Here is an 18,274-nt window from a genome sequence, read left to right on the forward strand (position 1 = left end):
TGGTCCTCTTCATTGATAGTTTGCTTTATAATAAGAGTTGCACTAGGGGCGAAAACTGAGTTGATTAGTTCTTCATACCATACTTTTTGATTAGGCAGCCAAAGATCTTTTAACAAGAGCTGGGTAATTGAAACCTTGCGGCTGGATAATTAAGTCCTCATAGATAGTAAACCAAGAAGCGTACCAAGGCGTGCTTCAGATGGAAATGTTGCCTTGGGTAAGCTAAGGCAGATTTAAGAGTGTTACGATTAAAAAACATTTAGTTGAATTGTATAAACCATAACATTAAAAAAGAAACTGGAATAAGGTAAGCCAGGTGCTTTTTTAACATAGTACAATCAAAATCGTTCACATACATGAGCATACACTCACATGTATGAACACACGCATGCTCACCCTACCTCTATGAGCATCTTCGAGGGACAGAGCCGACATAGTATCTTGAGATTTTTATGAAGTCACCATGGGTGCCTCGAACATCTCCTCCCACTAAATAAACATCATCAGAAATCTGAAATAAATCCAGCAATAATACGAGCACCAATGTCAAGTATAGGACTTGAACCCTGGTAGGTAGGGGATACTTCCGTCCTCCTAACCATCCAACCACAGGTTGGCTCGCAGGCGAGTGCGTCGTTACTAGACACTTGGCTTATAGAGTCCACCATCAAGGAGTCGTCAACTGGGGTGTAGATGAACATGTGGCAGGGACGTTGGTCCTGTGGGGCCTTACCATGACGACTTCCTGACTGTCTACTAAAACAAGTTTGGCGTAGCTTCAATGAGGGAGGGGTGATGACGGCGTCGTGCCTGTGTCTCGCTTCAGTGTTTATAGTCGTTGCTAGGCGGTCTACACACGTGGGTGTAATTTTTGTTATTTTTTAATTCTTTACTGTCCTGGCATGATGAATAGATCGGAAGTTTTTTTCTCCAAAAACACTAAAAAGCACCCATTAATGAGTGTTGTCGCATGTCTAGCTGGTCCACGCACATTTCCCACTATCACACGCCCTTTCCCGTCGGAGCGCACCTTTCCCAGCGCCCTTACCCGGGGAAGCACAACTATATAAACCGACACTCTCTTTGTTTTTGTGATACGTGTGACACATATCTACAAATTGGTAGTGTTCATGCCACTTATACCATTTTGACATAGTTTGGCACAATTTTATATTAATTTATTGCACTAACTAATTAATCCGGTACCCAACGTAAGTTGGGTTTTTTATTTATGTTTTAGGACTTTTCAAAAACCATCTTTTTAGGGACAAAAGTATTGAAAAAAAATATTTTGAATGTCTCCATCGGGAAGGAGACGACTGAAGAGCCGGTAGAGGAGGGCCCATGTGGGCCCCACACGGCCCTGGCTCGCGGTATCAACAAAAAAATGCCGTAAGGGAGATCCCGACGGCTTCCATGCATAGCCAACAAGTGAAAGTCGACAGTGAGCAGGGCACAATCATGCACTGAAGGTCGACACTGCTGCCTCGATGCAATGTTGCTCTTGAGCCTGCTGCTAGGGGTGAGCGGGGATGGTGAGTAGATGAGCATCGAGGGGTGCATCATAGTTGGGTGGACCTCGGAGGTGGAGAAGGATTTTGAAGTTAGGTTTTTGTGAGTTGGGCACCATTAGGTTGGCGGGATTTAGAAGTTAGGTATACGACAGCTTCATGCATCTGTTGGTCGCTGATAATGTGCGCACTCTGTGCGGGGCCGGTTTATGTGCTTTTTATCGTTCTCTAGTTTTCTCGTCGTTCGATTGAGTTTTTTGTTGGTTTTGATTGGGATTTTCTTCTGTGTTTTCAAGTTTTTCCTTCATTTTTCTGTTTCTTCATGATTTTCTTTGGTTTATCTGCTTTCTTCTTTTTTCATCGGTTTTCTTTGCACTTTCTCGGTTTGCATTGATTTTTTTCGTTCCATTCTTTTTTCTTCAGTTTTCTTTGTTTCTTTCTTCGTTTTCAATGTTTTTTCTTTTCTTTTTTTTTTTCTTTCGCGGTATTCTTCTTTTTTCTTGTTTCATTCTCTGTTTTCATTCTTTTATCACCAGTTTCATTGTTGTTTTTGTCTTTTTGTTTCTTTTGTCAAATTAGTCCCTAAAAACGATCGTGTTTTCCTCGCTCTTTTTGTATAGAACAGGAATATTTATTTACACACGTTTAATTTTTTTCAAATACATGAACCATTTTTGTGTACATCTGAAATATCTTTCTAGCCGTTGAATATTTTTTGAAATACCTGATATACTTCTTTTTCAAACACATATTTGGATGTCAACTATTTACATACACACTCAACCTTTTCGTATACATCAGAAATATTATTATATACACATTTAACTTTTTCCTCAATACATGATCAATATTTTTGAAATATTATCTTTTTGTGTCTACCTTTTTTGAAATATTATATTTTTGTGTCTACCTTTTTTATACGTATACATGCTTAACATTTTCCAATCAGATAATTAAAAAATTTAAACTTATAATTTTTTTATCTCCTTTTTGCATAAACATTGTGCAATTTTTCTATACATTAGGAACATTGTTTTTATGCAACTTTAAAAATCTCAAATACATGATTTGCATTTTATCAAAAACAATTATGTCTGAATTTTGCCAGACACATTATATATTTTTTATAAATCAGGAATATTTTTATATACACATTTAACATTTTCCAAATACGTGATTAACATTCTTCAAAAATATTTTTAGTCTACTTTTCATATAAACATTTCACATTTTTGTATACATCAAAAATATATTTGTATATAAACATATAACATTTTTTAAAATACATGAATTAAGTTTTTCATATATATGTATTGATGTCTACTTTTTCATCCGCATTGTACATTTTGCGTACACATTAGAACATTTCTATACAAGTTTAACATTTTCTGAATACATGATTAACATTCTCAATTATGTATAGAAATTGATTTTAATAATAGATATAACTAGAATATTTCTAAATTCAAGCAAATAAAACAATTAAGAGAAAAAGAAATGTAAAAATGTGAAAAAAGGGAAGAAGAAAAGCGTTGAAGGTCTGTGCTCTGCACTGGGCCTGTTCATTCTCGAGCGCTTGTAGAGGCTAGCGCCAAGAGCAGCTATAATCGGACTCTTCCAATTGACCGGACAACCGCAGGACCACTGACCGAACAAAAAAAGTGCTCCCAGTTTGAATTTTTGTGCGGGTTTTTTCGTGAACAAAAAGTTCATCAAAACCTATTAACATGGGATCTTGTTTCAAAGCTCTCGATGTGAGAAATCCGATGGTGAAAACAGTTCGAGATTTGGATGCACGATTTAAGAGATAAAATGTTTAAAATAAACAAATCTATGAAAAAAAAAAGGGAAACTCCCCGGCTGCCACAAGTGGCGCGCATGCAGTGCGCCACTTTCTCGCATCCTGGGGTGGAAGTGATCTTAGGAAGGTGTACACTTCAATTAGTGATTTTGGGTGATTGAGCGCTCGCACGTTCGGGAGGCTCATTCGTTCGGGAGCGTCAGTTAGTCGGTTTTCTTCTGTTTTTTGCTTTTCTTTTTCTTCCCTTTTTACATTATTTTTTGGTTTTTTGCAGTTTTTTGTAGTTTTTTGTTTTCTTTGCAGTTTCACCGGGTTTCTTCATTTTTTAATTGTTTTCCCTGTTCTTTTTTCTATGATTTCTTTGGCTATTTCTTTCTTTTGGGTATTTTCCTTTTTTTCTTTGGGTTTTTATTTCTTTTCTGATTTTCTTCGTCTCTTTGAACGTTTCTACTTGTTCGTTTTTTCTCCTTTCCCCCCTTCATTTTTATGTTTCTTTCTCGCATTTTACAGGTCTTTTGCTTTTCTTTCTCCCTTTTTTCTTCACTGTTCTGTTTCTTCTTTTTCTTTTTCTGTTTTATGAATTTTATTTATTTCCCTTGGTACATTTCTAGTATACATCAGGAACTTTTATATACACATGAAACATTTTCTAAATACTCCCTCCGTTCCAAAATATAGTGCTTCCTCTATTTTTATGCTTCAATTTTGATCATAAATTTAACCAACGAGACAGACTGCGGCGGGAGCAAAAGTTACACCAGTGAATTCGTATTCAAAAGAAGTTTTCAATTATATAATTGTTTCTCCCGCTGTAGTCGGTCTCGTTGGTTAAGTTTATCATCAAAGTTGAACCTCGGGAAGCACGGATGCACTATATTTTGGAATGGAGGGAGTACATGGTTAACATTTTGGAAAACATATTTTTTATGTCTACTTTTTGCATAAAAATGTTTAACAAATTATACACATCAGGAACATTTTTAACGTGCACATTTAACATTTTGCAAATACATGATTAACAATTTCTCAAACATATATTTTTGGTATCTACTTTTTTCATAAACATAATCCATTACTTTGTATACATCTAGAACATTTTTATTTTCTAAATACGGGATTAACAGTTTTTCAAACATACATTTATTATGCCCACTTCTTTTTATATACATTGTACATTTTTGTATACATCAGGAATGTTTTATGTATACATGTTTAACATTTTACAAACACATTGTGCATTTTTTTGTATAAATAGGGAATATTTTTTATATACATGTTTAACATTTTGCTAATGCATGATTAACATTTTTAAAACGTATAGGTTTTGGTGCCCTATTTTTTATATATACATTGAACAGTTTTTATGCATTTTTAGTATACATCAGAAACATTGTTTTACACATTTAGCATTTTTCGAATGCATGATTAACATTGTCTAAAAAATATATGTAAATTTGTTTTTTGTAATACAGTCTGCCAGTCCAAAAAATTGTCTTTGATTTATTACAACTTTGTACCAATTTATACTAAATCAAATACATTTATTTGGGACGAAGTGAGTATGCAGATAATATTTTGGAATAAGAAAAAAAATCTTAAAAGAAAAAAATGTGAAATAAAACAGTAAAAAAACAAGCGCTTTTGAAGCATTTTGCCTCGTGGGCGCTAGGCGCGCCCTTGCAAAACGGAAAGCCTGGCCCAGGGAAGCCTGGTCCATGCTCTCAGGTTTACTTCAGAGGCCTGGGACGTACAGTAGTACTCGGGATGTTGTGCTCGGCTCGGGCATGCAGTCCGTCGAGCGTCTAGGTGCTCTGTACCTAGCACCGCAATCCACTCAACCCTCTCCGTCGCTCGGCGCCGCGCCGCCTGCCGTGAGCAGGAGCACGCCACGACACGCGACGCCAAAGCTGGCACGCACCTTTCCCATGGGCCGGTAAGCACGACCGCGAGACGTGGCGTCCCGCCTCCCCGCTGGCACGCAGCTCTCCTCCACGTAGCCGCGCCACGGCGCCACGTACAGCGCCGCGCGCGCTACAAATACGGTGCCTCAACCTCCAGTTCCCAGCACAGCCACACACAGAGCCAGTGACACAGAGATAGTTCAACCATGGCGACCAGAGGCAGAGCAACCATCCCTCTCCTCTTCCTCCTGGGCACAAGCCTTCTCTTCGCCGCGGCTGTTTCGGCCTCCCATGACGAGGAGGAGGACAGGCGCGGTGGGCGCTCGCTTCAGCGGTGCGTGCAGCGGTGCCAGCAGGACCGGCCGCGGTACTCTCATGCCCGGTGCGTGCAGGAGTGCCGGGACGACCAGCAGCAGCACGGAAGGCACGAGCAGGAGGAGCAGGGCCGCGGGCATGGCCGGCACGGCGAGGGGGAGCGTGAGGAGGAGCAGGGCCGTGGCCGTGGGCGGCGCGGCCAGGGAGAGCGTGAGGAGGAGCAGGGCCGTGGACGTGGGCGGCGCGGCGAGGGAGAGCGTGATGAGGAGCACGGGGATGGCCGGCGGCCGTACGTGTTCGGCCCGCGCAGCTTCCGCCGCATCATCCGGAGCGACCACGGGTTCGTCAAGGCCCTTCGCCCGTTCGACGAAGTGTCCAGGCTCCTCCGGGGCATCAGGAACTACCGTGTCGCCATCATGGAGGTGAACCCGCGCGCGTTCGTCGTGCCGGGACTCACGGACGCAGACGGCGTCGGCTACGTCGCTCAAGGTACTGTCCATCTTGTACACGCACTGTTGCATGCAGCATGCATCTGCCAGAGTGCCGATCGATGATAATTAACGTGCGCATGCATGCATGCAGGCGAGGGGGTGCTGACGGTGATCGAGAACGGCGAGAAGCGGTCCTACACCGTCAGGCAAGGCGATGTGATCGTGGCGCCGGCGGGGTCCATCATGCACCTGGCCAACACCGACGGCCGGAGGAAGCTGGTCATCGCCAAGATTCTCCACACCATCTCCGTCCCCGGCAAGTTCCAGGTAATTAAGAAGTTGATGCCGCTCGAATCCCCCATGTAGATATCCTGGCCGACAATGCACTGACTGGCTGACTGACACGTGGATACCCCATGCAGTATTTCTCGGCCAAGCCTCTCCTCGCTAGTTTGAGCAAACGCGTGCTCACAGCGGCGTTAAAGGTACGTACCAACTTACATGCATGCACGAATTAATAGATAAATTTCTCTTGTTTCTTCACTCAATCCATTTACACAATTACATCCATGGACATGGACGTGAACGTGCAGACCTCGGATGAGCGGCTGGGTAGTCTCTTGGGCAGCCGCCAAGGCAAGGAGGAGGAGGAGAAGTCCATCTCCATCGTCCGCGCGTCAGAGGAGCAGCTCCGCGAGCTGCGTCGCCAGGCGTCCGAGGGTGACCAGGGCCACCACTGGCCTCTCCCCCCGTTCCGCGGCGACTCGCGCGACACCTTCAACCTCCTGGAGCAGCGCCCCAAGATCGCCAACCGCCATGGCCGCCTCTACGAGGCCGACGCCCGTAGCTTCCACGCCCTCGCCCAACACGACGTCCGCGTCGCCGTGGCCAACATCACGCCGGTACGTCACCACGCTTAATAATTAGGCTCCTCGTCTCGTCGACCGGCGATGGCACTTGATATCGTGATTTGTCACTCAACTGTTGCTTACACGCATGCATGTGTCGATCTGCAGGGTTCTATGACCGCGCCCTACCTGAACACCCAGTCGTTCAAGCTCGCCGTCGTGCTGGAAGGCGAGGGCGAGGTGGAGATCGTCTGCCCGCACCTCGGCCGCGACAGCGAGCGCCGCGAGCAAGAGCACGGCAAGGGCAGGTGGAGGAGCGAGGAAGAGGAGGACGACCGGCGGCAGCAACGCCGACGCGGGTCCGGCTCCGAGTCGGAGGAGGAGCAGGACCAGCAGAGGTACGAGACGGTCCGCGCGCGGGTGTCGCGCGGCTCGGCGTTCGTGGTGCCCCCCGGCCACCCGGTGGTGGAGATCGCCTCGTCCCGCGGCAGCAGCAACCTCCAGGTGGTGTGCTTCGAGATCAACGCCGAGAGGAACGAGCGGGTGTGGCTCGCCGGGAGGAACAACGTGATCGCCAAGCTGGACGACCCCGCCCAGGAGCTCGCCTTCGGCAGGCCCGCGAGGGAGGTGCAGGAGGTGTTCCGCGCCAAGGATCAGCAGGACGAGGGCTTCGTCGCCGGACCCGAGCAGCAGCAGGAGCATGAGCGCGGGGACCGCCGCCGTGGTGACCGCGGGCGCGGCGACGAAGCCGTGGAGGCGTTCCTGAGGATGGCAACCGCCGCGCTCTGAGGCGGCAAGGCCGCTGTTGTTAAGTGAATGTGTGAGCTGGAGCCCGTGCCATTTGAGAGCTGAACTTGTATGTGTGTGTAAGTTTGTCAGTACGCGGGAGTAGCATAAATAAGTCGTGGCACGGGCTCAGTACGATGATGTAAGTTGCGTACCTACCTTCTACCAAGGCATGCATGCCCAACATAAATAAACACAAGGGCGTTGCGCCTCTTTTTCAGTATTTTCCTGTACTTTAGTTACATGCAAATCATCTGAAAAATGAATTTTCCGGCACTTTAGTTACATGCAAATCATCTGAAAAATGATTTTTCCTCCACTTATTTACATGCAAATCATCTGAAAAATGAATTTTCCTCCACTTTAGTTACATGCAAATCATCTGAAAGAAGAATTTGTGTCGTGTCTCTCAGAGAACCAAAAAAAATTAACTTTCTCTTCCTCGACAGGCATGGGTTTACTTGTAGTGAGGTATGGATTTGGTTTCGCGAGAGGCATATTCGTCTCTCTTTCGGAAAAGAGAAAAAAAAATGACTGTTCAATTTTTTCGTCAATTTTTTGTTAAGAAAGTACGTCAATAGTTTTAAACTATTAAAGATCTTGATGTGAGAAAAGAGAAAAAGAAAAAATGACTTTTCAATTTTTTCGTCAATTTTTTGTTAAGAAAGTACGTCAATAGTTTTAAACTATTAAAGATCTTGATGTGAGAAATCGGAAGATGAAAACGGTGTTTTAAAGATCTCGACGTTAGGAATCAAAACGGTCCGGTCCGAAATTTGACACACGGTTCGAGAGATTGAACATCTTAAATAAAAGTTTTCGGGTAGATTGAACATTTTAAATAAAAGCTTTCGGGTTATGACAAGGAGCGCACATGCGCTGTGCTATTTGTGGCATTCTGAGATGCTATTTGTGGCATTCTAAGGAGCGCACATACAGTGTGCTATTTGTGGCATTCTGAGATGTGGGAGAGAACTTTGCAAAGATTACTTTTTAATTAGTGCCTATGGCGAGAAGTGTGTGGGGCGAAGCTATATCTCGCTTTTAGCGAGCTGCATGGGAGCATAGCCTCAAGCGCGAGATGGTTAGGGCGGCCCAGGGTCCTTAGTTTTTCTCCTCTGTTTTTTCATTCATTTTTTATATCTTCCAAAAGAATCTAATATATATATATATATAATATATATATATATATATATATATATATATTACAAAACTAAAGTTTACTTAAAAATTCAGAACATTGAATTTTAAAATACTAAGTTTTGTAAATTATGTTGTTACCGCAGTTTTAGGAAGTGTAGATAACTTAAGAAAAACTGTCTCTTATAATGAAAAAATGTCCTGTGTTTTAGAAAAAATGTATGCGATAATTTTTAAATGTGCATACAATGTAAAAAAATGCGTGCCTAACGTAAAGTCCAGACGGTATGTAACACTCCAAAGAAAAAAAATTCTGGCAATTGAAGGAACGTCCGTGACAATTAAAATAAATGTTTACACAACTGAAAAACAATTCTCGCATAGTTCAGAAAAAGTACTTCCATTAAAAAAATGTACATGATGTTTATAATGAAGAAAACCAAAGTATAATGAAGAAAGGAATTATAACGAAGAAAAAAAGGTTGTAGGTTCTTCTTTGACGCCTGCAGCTCAACCGTTACGAGCACACAGAAGCACCTCTGAAAGAGCACACGAACGCGCCATCACATGAATGAAAAGCAAAGAAAACCGAAGAAAAAGAAGAAAACCAAGAAAAAAACAAAGTATATAATGAAGAAAAAAAGGTTGTGGGTTCTTCGTGGACGCCTACGGTTCAACCGTTATTAGCACAGAGAAGCACCTCGGAAGATTCACATGTACATGGTGTTTTTAAAAATATTCACTAGTTTCCAAAAAATTGTCCATGAAATCTCAAAATTGTTTATACAATGTAAAAGAATTTTTTGTACAGTTTGAAAAATGATTTTGTCATTCAAAAAATGCGTAACGTATTTGTAAAATGTTACCATGTATTGGAAAAAGTGTTCAAACCATGTATTTTAAAGAAATGTATGTTACTAGCACAGAGAAGCACCTCTGAAAAAGCACATGAACTCGCCATGACATGATTGCAGACACCCAAACCAGAAGCGAGCAAGCATGGCAGGCCAGCAGATGGACAGACATGGGTGCATTTCCCTGAGCGAGCGCATGTTGATGTTGGCATGGCACCAACATACGTACTCTGATTCAACGGATCTCAAGAAGCCGGGTAGAACACACACACACACACACACACACACACCAGTACAGAGTACACCACTCATCACACTGACCATCATGACCAGTGCCCCCTCCATATCCCCCTCATCCATGCAGCTACGCTACCCGGACAGGGGCACGCACGCATCCACACACGGCCCCGGCCGTGGCCGGAGACCGGATGGCACATGCCAATATGCCATCATCCGTCCCTTACGTGGGTACGTACACGCATGGCGCGTCCCATCGATCTCGCCCACTCGAGCTCGATCGATTCTCCTAGCTAGCTAGCTTCCCGCGCGCTCGATTTCGACCGGGGCATGCAGATGCCCGAGCTGACCAAAACCATCATGCGGGCGCCTTTTGCCTGAGGCGCTCGTCAATCATGTCGCTCCGGCGTCGGCCTCGGCCACCGCCCCGAGAAGGGAGAAAAGCCGCGGTAGCCTCTCCCGTCGTCATCACGAGCCGTGCCCCTGCCGGCTGCCGTGCGCGGTCACCCCCGACCCCGAGCGCCCTGCCTACACAACAGCTTACTAATTCTCTCTGACCACGGGCGGCCCCGGCGATCAGTGTCGGCACGACCGACACAGTGGTACGGAGAAACTAATAAAACTGCTATCCCTAGTAGTACTAGAAAAGGACTTGAGAGAAGACTTGCGCGCGTGGTTTGACCTTGGGACAAAGGAGCAAACAACAATACGTTGGCTTCACTGCTGCTGAGTGCTGACTTGCATATGCTCAGGCTGGCACACAGCGCAGTAGCATGTGTTTGGCCTGCCAAAACGCAGGACTATCAGGCTATCAGCTAGTAATCCATTCGGTTCCGTCTGTTTACAGGCATATGCATGCTACTGTACATGCAGCTATGATCTGTCACAGAATTATCGATCGACGATGGCAGAGCCGCAGAGGACGACGGTAGCGCCGGGCTGCCTGTGCACATTTTAAACGGCAGCTGTTGGGAATTCACCTTCTGCATGCAAACTCCACAAACGGTCCTGGTTAACTCTTTGCATTGTTTTCGTCTAGATAGATAGGTTAGGCCTAAGTTGAGATTCGGAGCGATCTATTCGCCCTGCACCAACATGTTGGAGATGCCTATGCATGCACCCTATGGCGACAGTGACAACGCTATCATTCATGCCACCTTTGCAAAACTGAAACGTGCATGGATATTTTCCATACGTGACAGCAACACTGATATTTTCCAACTCCCCGTACACGCATACCTTTACCACGAGTCACAGCGCGGACAAAGAACGAAGATGTAAACTGAAAAGAACTAGACAACTAGTGGTACGCTAATTGCACGTCGAGAACCACTGCTCGATCACCATCGGTCTATCTTGTTCGATCACAGTGGTAAATCTGACAACTCCATCCCACAAAGACTTTCTCGACCCTTAACGGAAATCAAGTCATCAGCTGTTGTGCGCAGGCAGGACGATGTGGCCGATCGGTTTCCCGTCGATCAAACAGTGTGATGTGATAGTGGTGGTGGTGCTGCAGGGGCGCTTGTCCCTCGACACGGCGAGTTCCACGGAGTGAGCGTGATGATGGTCTCGACATGGAAGAACATGCATGCATTGCGCTCGATTTGACGCGCGTGCTGGAGCTGATGCGAGGAATTTTTTTTTCAAAACTATGACGCATTTTATAGCAAATTCGGAAACTATAGCAAAGAGTGGAGAAAAATAAAAACTAGCACCCTGTCGGCCACGCGTGGGCTGAAAAGAGTGTTTTCGGCCTCCCTTTGGCTGAAATGGACTTTTCGGCCTTGCCTCGGTCGAAAAGGTGCGTACCTAGGCCGAAAAGACCTTTTTGGTCAGGTGTAGGCCGAAAAGTCCCTTGGACCCACCTTTTCACGTTAATGGTTGACCGAAGTAGCATGGCTTCACCATTGCCCATCTTAGACATTGAAAAAATATATTTTCGTGCAACCCTTTCCCCTCAATATTTTCCCGCCAACTCTTTCCCGCCACCCGTTTCCCGCCAACCCCTTCCCGTCATATGTTCCTGCCACCTGTTTCCCGCCAACCCCTTCTCGCCATATGCTTCCGCCAACCCTTTCCCGCCATACCACAGTATACCATTAAATAAATTCTTCATATTTTAAAAAAAATCATGTTTCTCAAAATCTTTTCACTTTTTTTAAATGTCTTCACAATTCAGAAAAACATTAACCATATATCACAAAAATATTCAATGTGTCTTCAGAAAATTTTCAGCTTATACTACAAAAATGCTCGGTGTATATTTATAAATTGTTCATCACTTAAAAAATCAATAAATGTTTGGAATTCTAAAATTTTGTTCATGTGTTCAATAAATTTTCACGTTTTAAAAGTTTGTTCGTATTTCAGAAAATTCTATTTTAAATAATTATTTAAATTGCTAAAGTAAAATTGTTCACCTTTTTTGAAAACCTTGATTTTTATAAAGAAAGGGATCGGTTGTTGTACATTAGCCAGATGCTATCCTATTTGGCTGGTAACACACATACCCAGCGTGAGGTCAGGTTTTTGACTCCATCGCTTGCGCTTTTATCCCATTTTTTTTAAATATGAAGAATTTATTTAATGGTATACTGTGGTATGGCGGGAAAGGGTTGGCGGAAATATATGGCGGGAGGGGTTGGCGGGAAACGGGTGGCAGGAACATATGGCGGGAAGGGGTTGGCGGGAAACGGATGGCGAAAAATAGTTGACGGAAAAATATTGAGGGGAAAGGGTTGCGCGAAAATATATATTTCAGTGTCTAAGATGGACAATGGTTGCACAATATTTATATACCAAAATAAAAAAATCACTTCGGCCTAACACAAGCCGAAGAGTGGAGCCATGCAACTTCGGTCAACCATTAACGTGAAAAGGTGGGCCCAAAGGACTTTTCGGCCTACTCCTGATCAAAAAGGACTTTTCGGCCTACTCATGACAAAAAGAACTTTTCGGCCTACTCCTGACCAAAAAGGTCTTTTCGGCCCAGGTGCGCACATTTTCGGCCAAGGCAAGGCCGAAAAGTCCATTTCGTCCAAAGGGAGGCCGAAAACACCCTTCTCGGCCCACGCGTGGCCGACGGGGTGCTACTTTTGATTTTTCTTCACTCTTTGCTATACTTTCCGAATTTGCTATAAAATACGTCATAGTTTTGAAAAAAAATCATGCGAGGAGTCTGCTAGCTCATTAAGCAGCGTGCTGCTCATGTTCTCCAGTCACTTCCATCAAGTGATGCAATGGAACGTGACTGGTTAAATATAGAGTGCGTGTGTTTGTTCATTTCAGATTGAAGGTGTGATCCTCTGCGATCGTTCCGTGGTTTAGATTGCCCGCTGTTTCGTGATAATCTCACAAGCTTAATTAGACCTACCCCTTGGTTGATAGATCACAGTACATTGCTCTTGTCCAGGAGATCTCTGCTATGATGAGAGGGGACAGACAGATTAAGGTTAAGGCGATAAAGAGGGAGTGTAATCTTGTTAGCCATGAACTAGCTAAGATTGGGAGGGTTGAGGTTAAGACGGCCGTCTGGTTACGGTCGGGTCTTGGGAGGGTTGTAAAACTGTGTGCACTGGATCATACTGATCCGAGTTAATTAATACAGAACCCTTTCCCCCCGCAAAAAAAAAAAAATAGACCACACAAGACCATTAATGTTTCTCGCGACTACGAAAGGTTTGTGTATCTTATTTATAGATAGAAGAGAATGACAATCACAGAGAGGACAGGGAGAGGAATACACCAGAACACACACTTGTCTAGTCTAAACTCAAGCTAGGGAAGGCAAGGAGACGAGACCCAGAGCGGCTAGGCCGCGTCACGACAACTGGGGTCCTCGGCCCGGCCCACCTGGTCGGGAGTCGACATGGTAAGTACCCCTATTTCCAGGACACTGACAGCGTGTGTGTGTGTGTGCGCGCTCATTGTGTTAGTTGCGTGTATTTTTCTTTTCCCCAAGGGTATGTGTATGGATAGAAACAAGCGGGCGGGTGATTAGATTTGGGCATGAATATGGAGGATCACTTATTTGGCCAAAGTGGTCATATTCCCTTGTTTACCAGGTAATGATGCCTTGTAGCATGTACCTTAGAAAATAGGAAGAAAGGAAAATCCAATGAAAGCTTAGGAAAAAATGCATAAACAACATTTGCAAATATAGAAAAGGGATAACACAATAGTAATTCAAAATAATAATTTAAAACCAAACATAATAAGCAACAATTATAGAAATTGAGAAAACCCACCAATAATTTGTAAACATTTAAAATGTATGAGCATTCATGATTTGAAAGTTCATAAACCATTGTAAGTTCACAAACAAGCAGTAGGGCAGGCCTAGGCGGGCCAATATGAAGAAGATGGCACAAAAAAATTGCCCTAACGGCCTTGTTTGACCCACAATCTACACAATTTTCTACCTGAGTTAAGCGAGCCATGACCAGGTTTTGTCCATGTGTACCTCCACCACAGCTGGGGCATGCACACATAGAGCTTATGGAGTACACTAGAAACCGACTTATGTAACTATATACTTACATAGGTGTGCACTCACATACTCCTTCCGTCTCAAAATAAGTGCAAAGTTAGTACAAACTTAAGTCACTTATTTTGGGACGCATGAGTACATTGTTGTGTCATAATGCCACCTAGCTAGTTTGGTCATGGTCCGACATTGCTTGAACCCCTTATCTTTTAAGAATATGTCTAAATTTGAATTATGTTTTGTCATCGACCGTTTTGGTTTTATATTTACCTTTCATGATTATATTTTTAGTTTTTTTGCTACCTAGTCTATAGCATGGGTAAAACCATCCCCACATCATGGACCATACCACCTGACTCGGCTCATCTTGAAATGTCAAGGGTCAAACTTGCATCATTTGGATTTTTGGATCAAAACTAAACCAAGTAACAGTTGAGGGTCCAAGAGCTTTTTTTTAAGTTTTGGGCAACAATGACTATCTGCATGATAGAATATGTAAATTCTCATGTTTTAGTTTTTTGATATAAAAAATAGGATGCACTTATGATGCGGATCCAAGAGGCAATAAATCTTTCATTTTTTTAATGAAAAATGGTGTGTTGCCTTTAAAATGCAGTGCACATGATGTAAGCTAATCTCTAGCTAGCTACTCCCACGGTCCCATAATGTAAGACGTACGCAGGGAGTACTGCTAGGATATAGTCAGAAATATTACATCACGCATGCTTTACAATTTATGCTTTTTAAGGAAGCACTTGCTGAGCCGGAGACTTCCTGTTAAGCAATTCGTCGTACGTGCCCAATGTAGTCATGCTTACCAGATCATCAATATGCAAACCACGTATGATATATCTTGTCAGCTCTTAATTTGAACAAAGTTTTTGATTTGCCAAGGTCACCGTTGAGTATTAGTAGTAGCTAGTAGTGGTTTGTAACGAGTGGAAGCCTACAAAGGCAACCAACACTACTAGCTAATTGGGCAGCTACAACTAATAGGATATGGGCCTGATGTCTTTTACACTTTTAATGATTAGATTACGAGAAGTTTATGCAAAGCACCAACCAATTTGGGCCGCTCTACCCGAGCTTGGTCTGCTTTACCCCAGAGGCATGAGTATATGACGCCTTTTGCAGGCCAAATTGAGAATAATTTATAGGAAATATATTACTTCCTCTGTTCACTTTTATAAGGCCTTAAAGATATTTTAAACAATGTGCAAAACAGCCCATTTTTAGTTGTCTGAAACGACTTACAAAAATGAACGGAGGGAGTAATTAAGATATGTTACGTACAACATAAGAATGGCCAAGAGGAACTACTAGTTTTTAGTTTTTTCCTACGAAAACAAATGTGTAGAATGAAAACAAAGTTTGCATTTCAGTTCCATCGCTGATGCGGATAATTCTTGTTTCTCAAACATTCGAAGCATCAAATCAGTAACCTATCTCTCCTCCACTCCTCACAATCAGTCATCATGCCTGTGATACCAGTGGCCTTGTGGCACAACAGAGTTTCCGTCTAGTTGCCGGGCCTACACCTATCAATCATGTTTGCATGCAGTGCAGCACATCACAACAACTTGGCCATACTTGTCATCCTTGTGTTGCCCAAGATTCTCTATGCATGCATGGACATGCATGCGAGGTAGATGAGTCGGGCAGGTTGCTCAGAAGAACTCAGCCCTAGCTTATAGTGCATGGCTCTCCTGGAACAAGCAATTAAAGACCAGTTAGTCCATGGTGCATGATAAATGGTAATCAGACGAGCAATGATGGAATTGAGAAAGGAACGAGCAACGTGATGCTTACTCTGCAGCAGAAACAGAAAGCGAGTGGCAACCAGAAGGAGCCCACAGTTTGACCTAAGGACACCTGAAGGAAGTCCCACTTCCAAATATATGAACCTCCCGAGTGATGCTCCTACCACTCGAGTGAATTCTCTTTTTCCTAATATACTGAGTATGCATGGCATGGCCAGTGCATATGTGACATATGTCACACAAAAATACTGTCACAACAGTAGATTCCACGACCCTCGGGCGGTCACCCGGTGGACCTCGTGCGGCCGTGCAACCAAAGCCGATCCGGTTGATGCATGCACGAACGGACCACATCAAAGGCGTGCGCGCACTCGCGAACGTGCAAAGACATCTCCAATGGGGGTGTACTACGTGGATGGTCCAAGGTGTTTCAAAATGCACACTCGTGAGTGAGATGAACCCCACAGATGAACCCCACATCTAGGTACACCGTAGGGCCCTCCTCTCCTCTTGGGGTGAGTGGAAGCTTCACTAGAACACATAATACATACAGGTGTGCAATGCATCTGCTGTTGCAATGTTGTTGTAGCCCCAGCTCGATCTATGTTGCGCAATGTTGCTACAATATGTGTATACATGGGGTGCCTTTGGTCCCCTTGTTTGTGGGTTGAGCCACTGGTAGCTTGTTTAGTATAGTTCATCCTGATCATGCGCTTGCTTACTTTGCGCCTCGCCATGCAATGTAATGCGGCTCTTGAGAAAGAGCCGATGGTTCCTTCACATTCGTTCGTTGGCGCCCTCTGCAATTTTCTGATGGGTCGCCGGCCGTGCGCCGAACTGCCCGTTCTAGTGCGCCGATCGACGAGCGACGACGGAGTGGGCTGGCGCGGTACGCGAGGTGGACGGCCGCACGTACGGCGCGCCGGTACTGATGCGAGGCGTTTTGCGCATTAGTTTAGTCGTTGGTTTTTGTAAAGATGACAGCGCAACGGATAGCAACGACGACGTAAGGTTGTGAGTTGTGACACGGATGGCCAGCATGCATGTTTGCAGCGGCTCGTGGGATGGGGTCGTGCGTACGTAGACGGTAGACCTGCACAACGTGTCGAGGTTCCGTGCCATCCCCGACCGGGACGGATACCACAGGGTGGCAACAGCATGCTGATCGGCCACTAGCTAGACTCTGTGAAACGCGTGTGACCACTCATCCTTAAGTTCCGTCGTTACGTACAATGCAAACCTGCGGCCGGCCGGCCGGCCAGATCACAGGGCCTGCCCAGAGCACAGAGTGAACCTTGTATAACACTCCTGTACTAAAGAAGGTGATATGTTGTGTAGGGCTGCTGATCTGTAAGGTTGGGGCAGCGATGCCACCGTCAGCCGCTGTCCCGGGAAACGTCGGCAGCCGAGCATGGCCGCACCGCGCGCGTGTGCTCGGGGGGAAACATTCCGTGGCCATGTAGGTCGGGGTCTGCGCGTATGCACTATGCAGTGGTGGTAGTAGGAGCAGTGTTGAGGATCAGGAGGTGGCGATCCCAAGAAGGCACTGCTGAGTTGCTGCGAGTTGAGAGTTGCGAGGCCACCATGTTTGGCTTCCTCGATCGAATCTCAAAACAAGGAAAAAAGGGAGCAAGAGAAGATTTGCAGATAGCGGCTCGTGGGCTGCGCCTAAGGCCTATCTACACTACACTAGACTAGAGGGAGATCCGATTACTACTTGCGTCAAACTTGCGGGTGGGAGGGTAGGAGTACTTGGGAGATCCTGGATGAAAGTAAAGCGGCCAAAAAAAAGAGGATCCTTCCATTCTTTCCACCAAAGTCTCACTACAAGAGGTGTTTGACAGCGAAAGCAACAATGACAATCGCTAGTGGCACCATGCAACTTGTGCGCCTACCTATAAAATTTTTTCTCCCGTCGCAGTTGGTCTCATTGGTTAAATTTATGGTCAAAGTTGGACATTGGGAAACGCGGGCGCACTATATTTTAGAATGGAGGGAGTACATTTCAACCACTATTTGAACTAAACGAATGTAATTTATACAAACAAGGCGAAATTCATTTAAGTTTGGTCATAATTTACACAAAAAGGTTAATATTTCGACCATTTAACTAAAAAACTAGAAAAATAAACTAAACCCTATAACGGACGACCACCTCGTAGGCGTGGCCGCCCTGCCCTGTCGCACCGCCGTCGCCATCC

The 18,274-nt window shown here is 44.6% G+C and overlaps 1 protein-coding gene across 1 annotated transcript; it reads left to right on the plus strand.

Moving 5' to 3' along the window:
* The first annotated feature begins 5,370 nt into the window (after positions 1–5,370).
* On the plus strand, positions 5,371–7,816 carry LOC123087334 (63 kDa globulin-like protein). Its single transcript, XM_044509329.1, has 5 exons — positions 5,371–6,017; positions 6,111–6,286; positions 6,382–6,444; positions 6,553–6,861; positions 6,976–7,816. The coding sequence occupies exons 1-5, from the start codon at positions 5,420–5,422 to the stop codon at positions 7,594–7,596; spliced, it is 1,767 nt and encodes a 588-aa protein (XP_044365264.1). The 5' UTR covers positions 5,371–5,419; the 3' UTR covers positions 7,597–7,816.
* Positions 7,817–18,274: the final 10,458 nt, after the last annotated feature.

Source organism: Triticum aestivum, chromosome 4A (assembly GCF_018294505.1).
Source record: "Triticum aestivum cultivar Chinese Spring chromosome 4A, IWGSC CS RefSeq v2.1, whole genome shotgun sequence".
In the NCBI taxonomy this organism is placed as follows: Eukaryota; Viridiplantae; Streptophyta; class Magnoliopsida; order Poales; family Poaceae; genus Triticum; species Triticum aestivum.

What these genes read in the sequence shown, in the direction of transcription:
- LOC123087334 (XM_044509329.1), top strand. Translation starts at nt 5,420, where the DNA reads ATGGCGACCAGAGGCAGAGCAACCATCCCTCTCCTCTTCCTCCTGGGC. An exon ending in CCGTCCCCGGCAAGTTCCAG is followed by an intron (nt 6,287 to 6,381) that starts GTAATTAAGAAG and finishes TACCCCATGCAG; the next exon opens with TATTTCTCGGCCAAGCCTCT. An exon ending in TGCTCACAGCGGCGTTAAAG is followed by an intron (nt 6,445 to 6,552) that starts GTACGTACCAAC and finishes GTGAACGTGCAG; the next exon opens with ACCTCGGATGAGCGGCTGGG.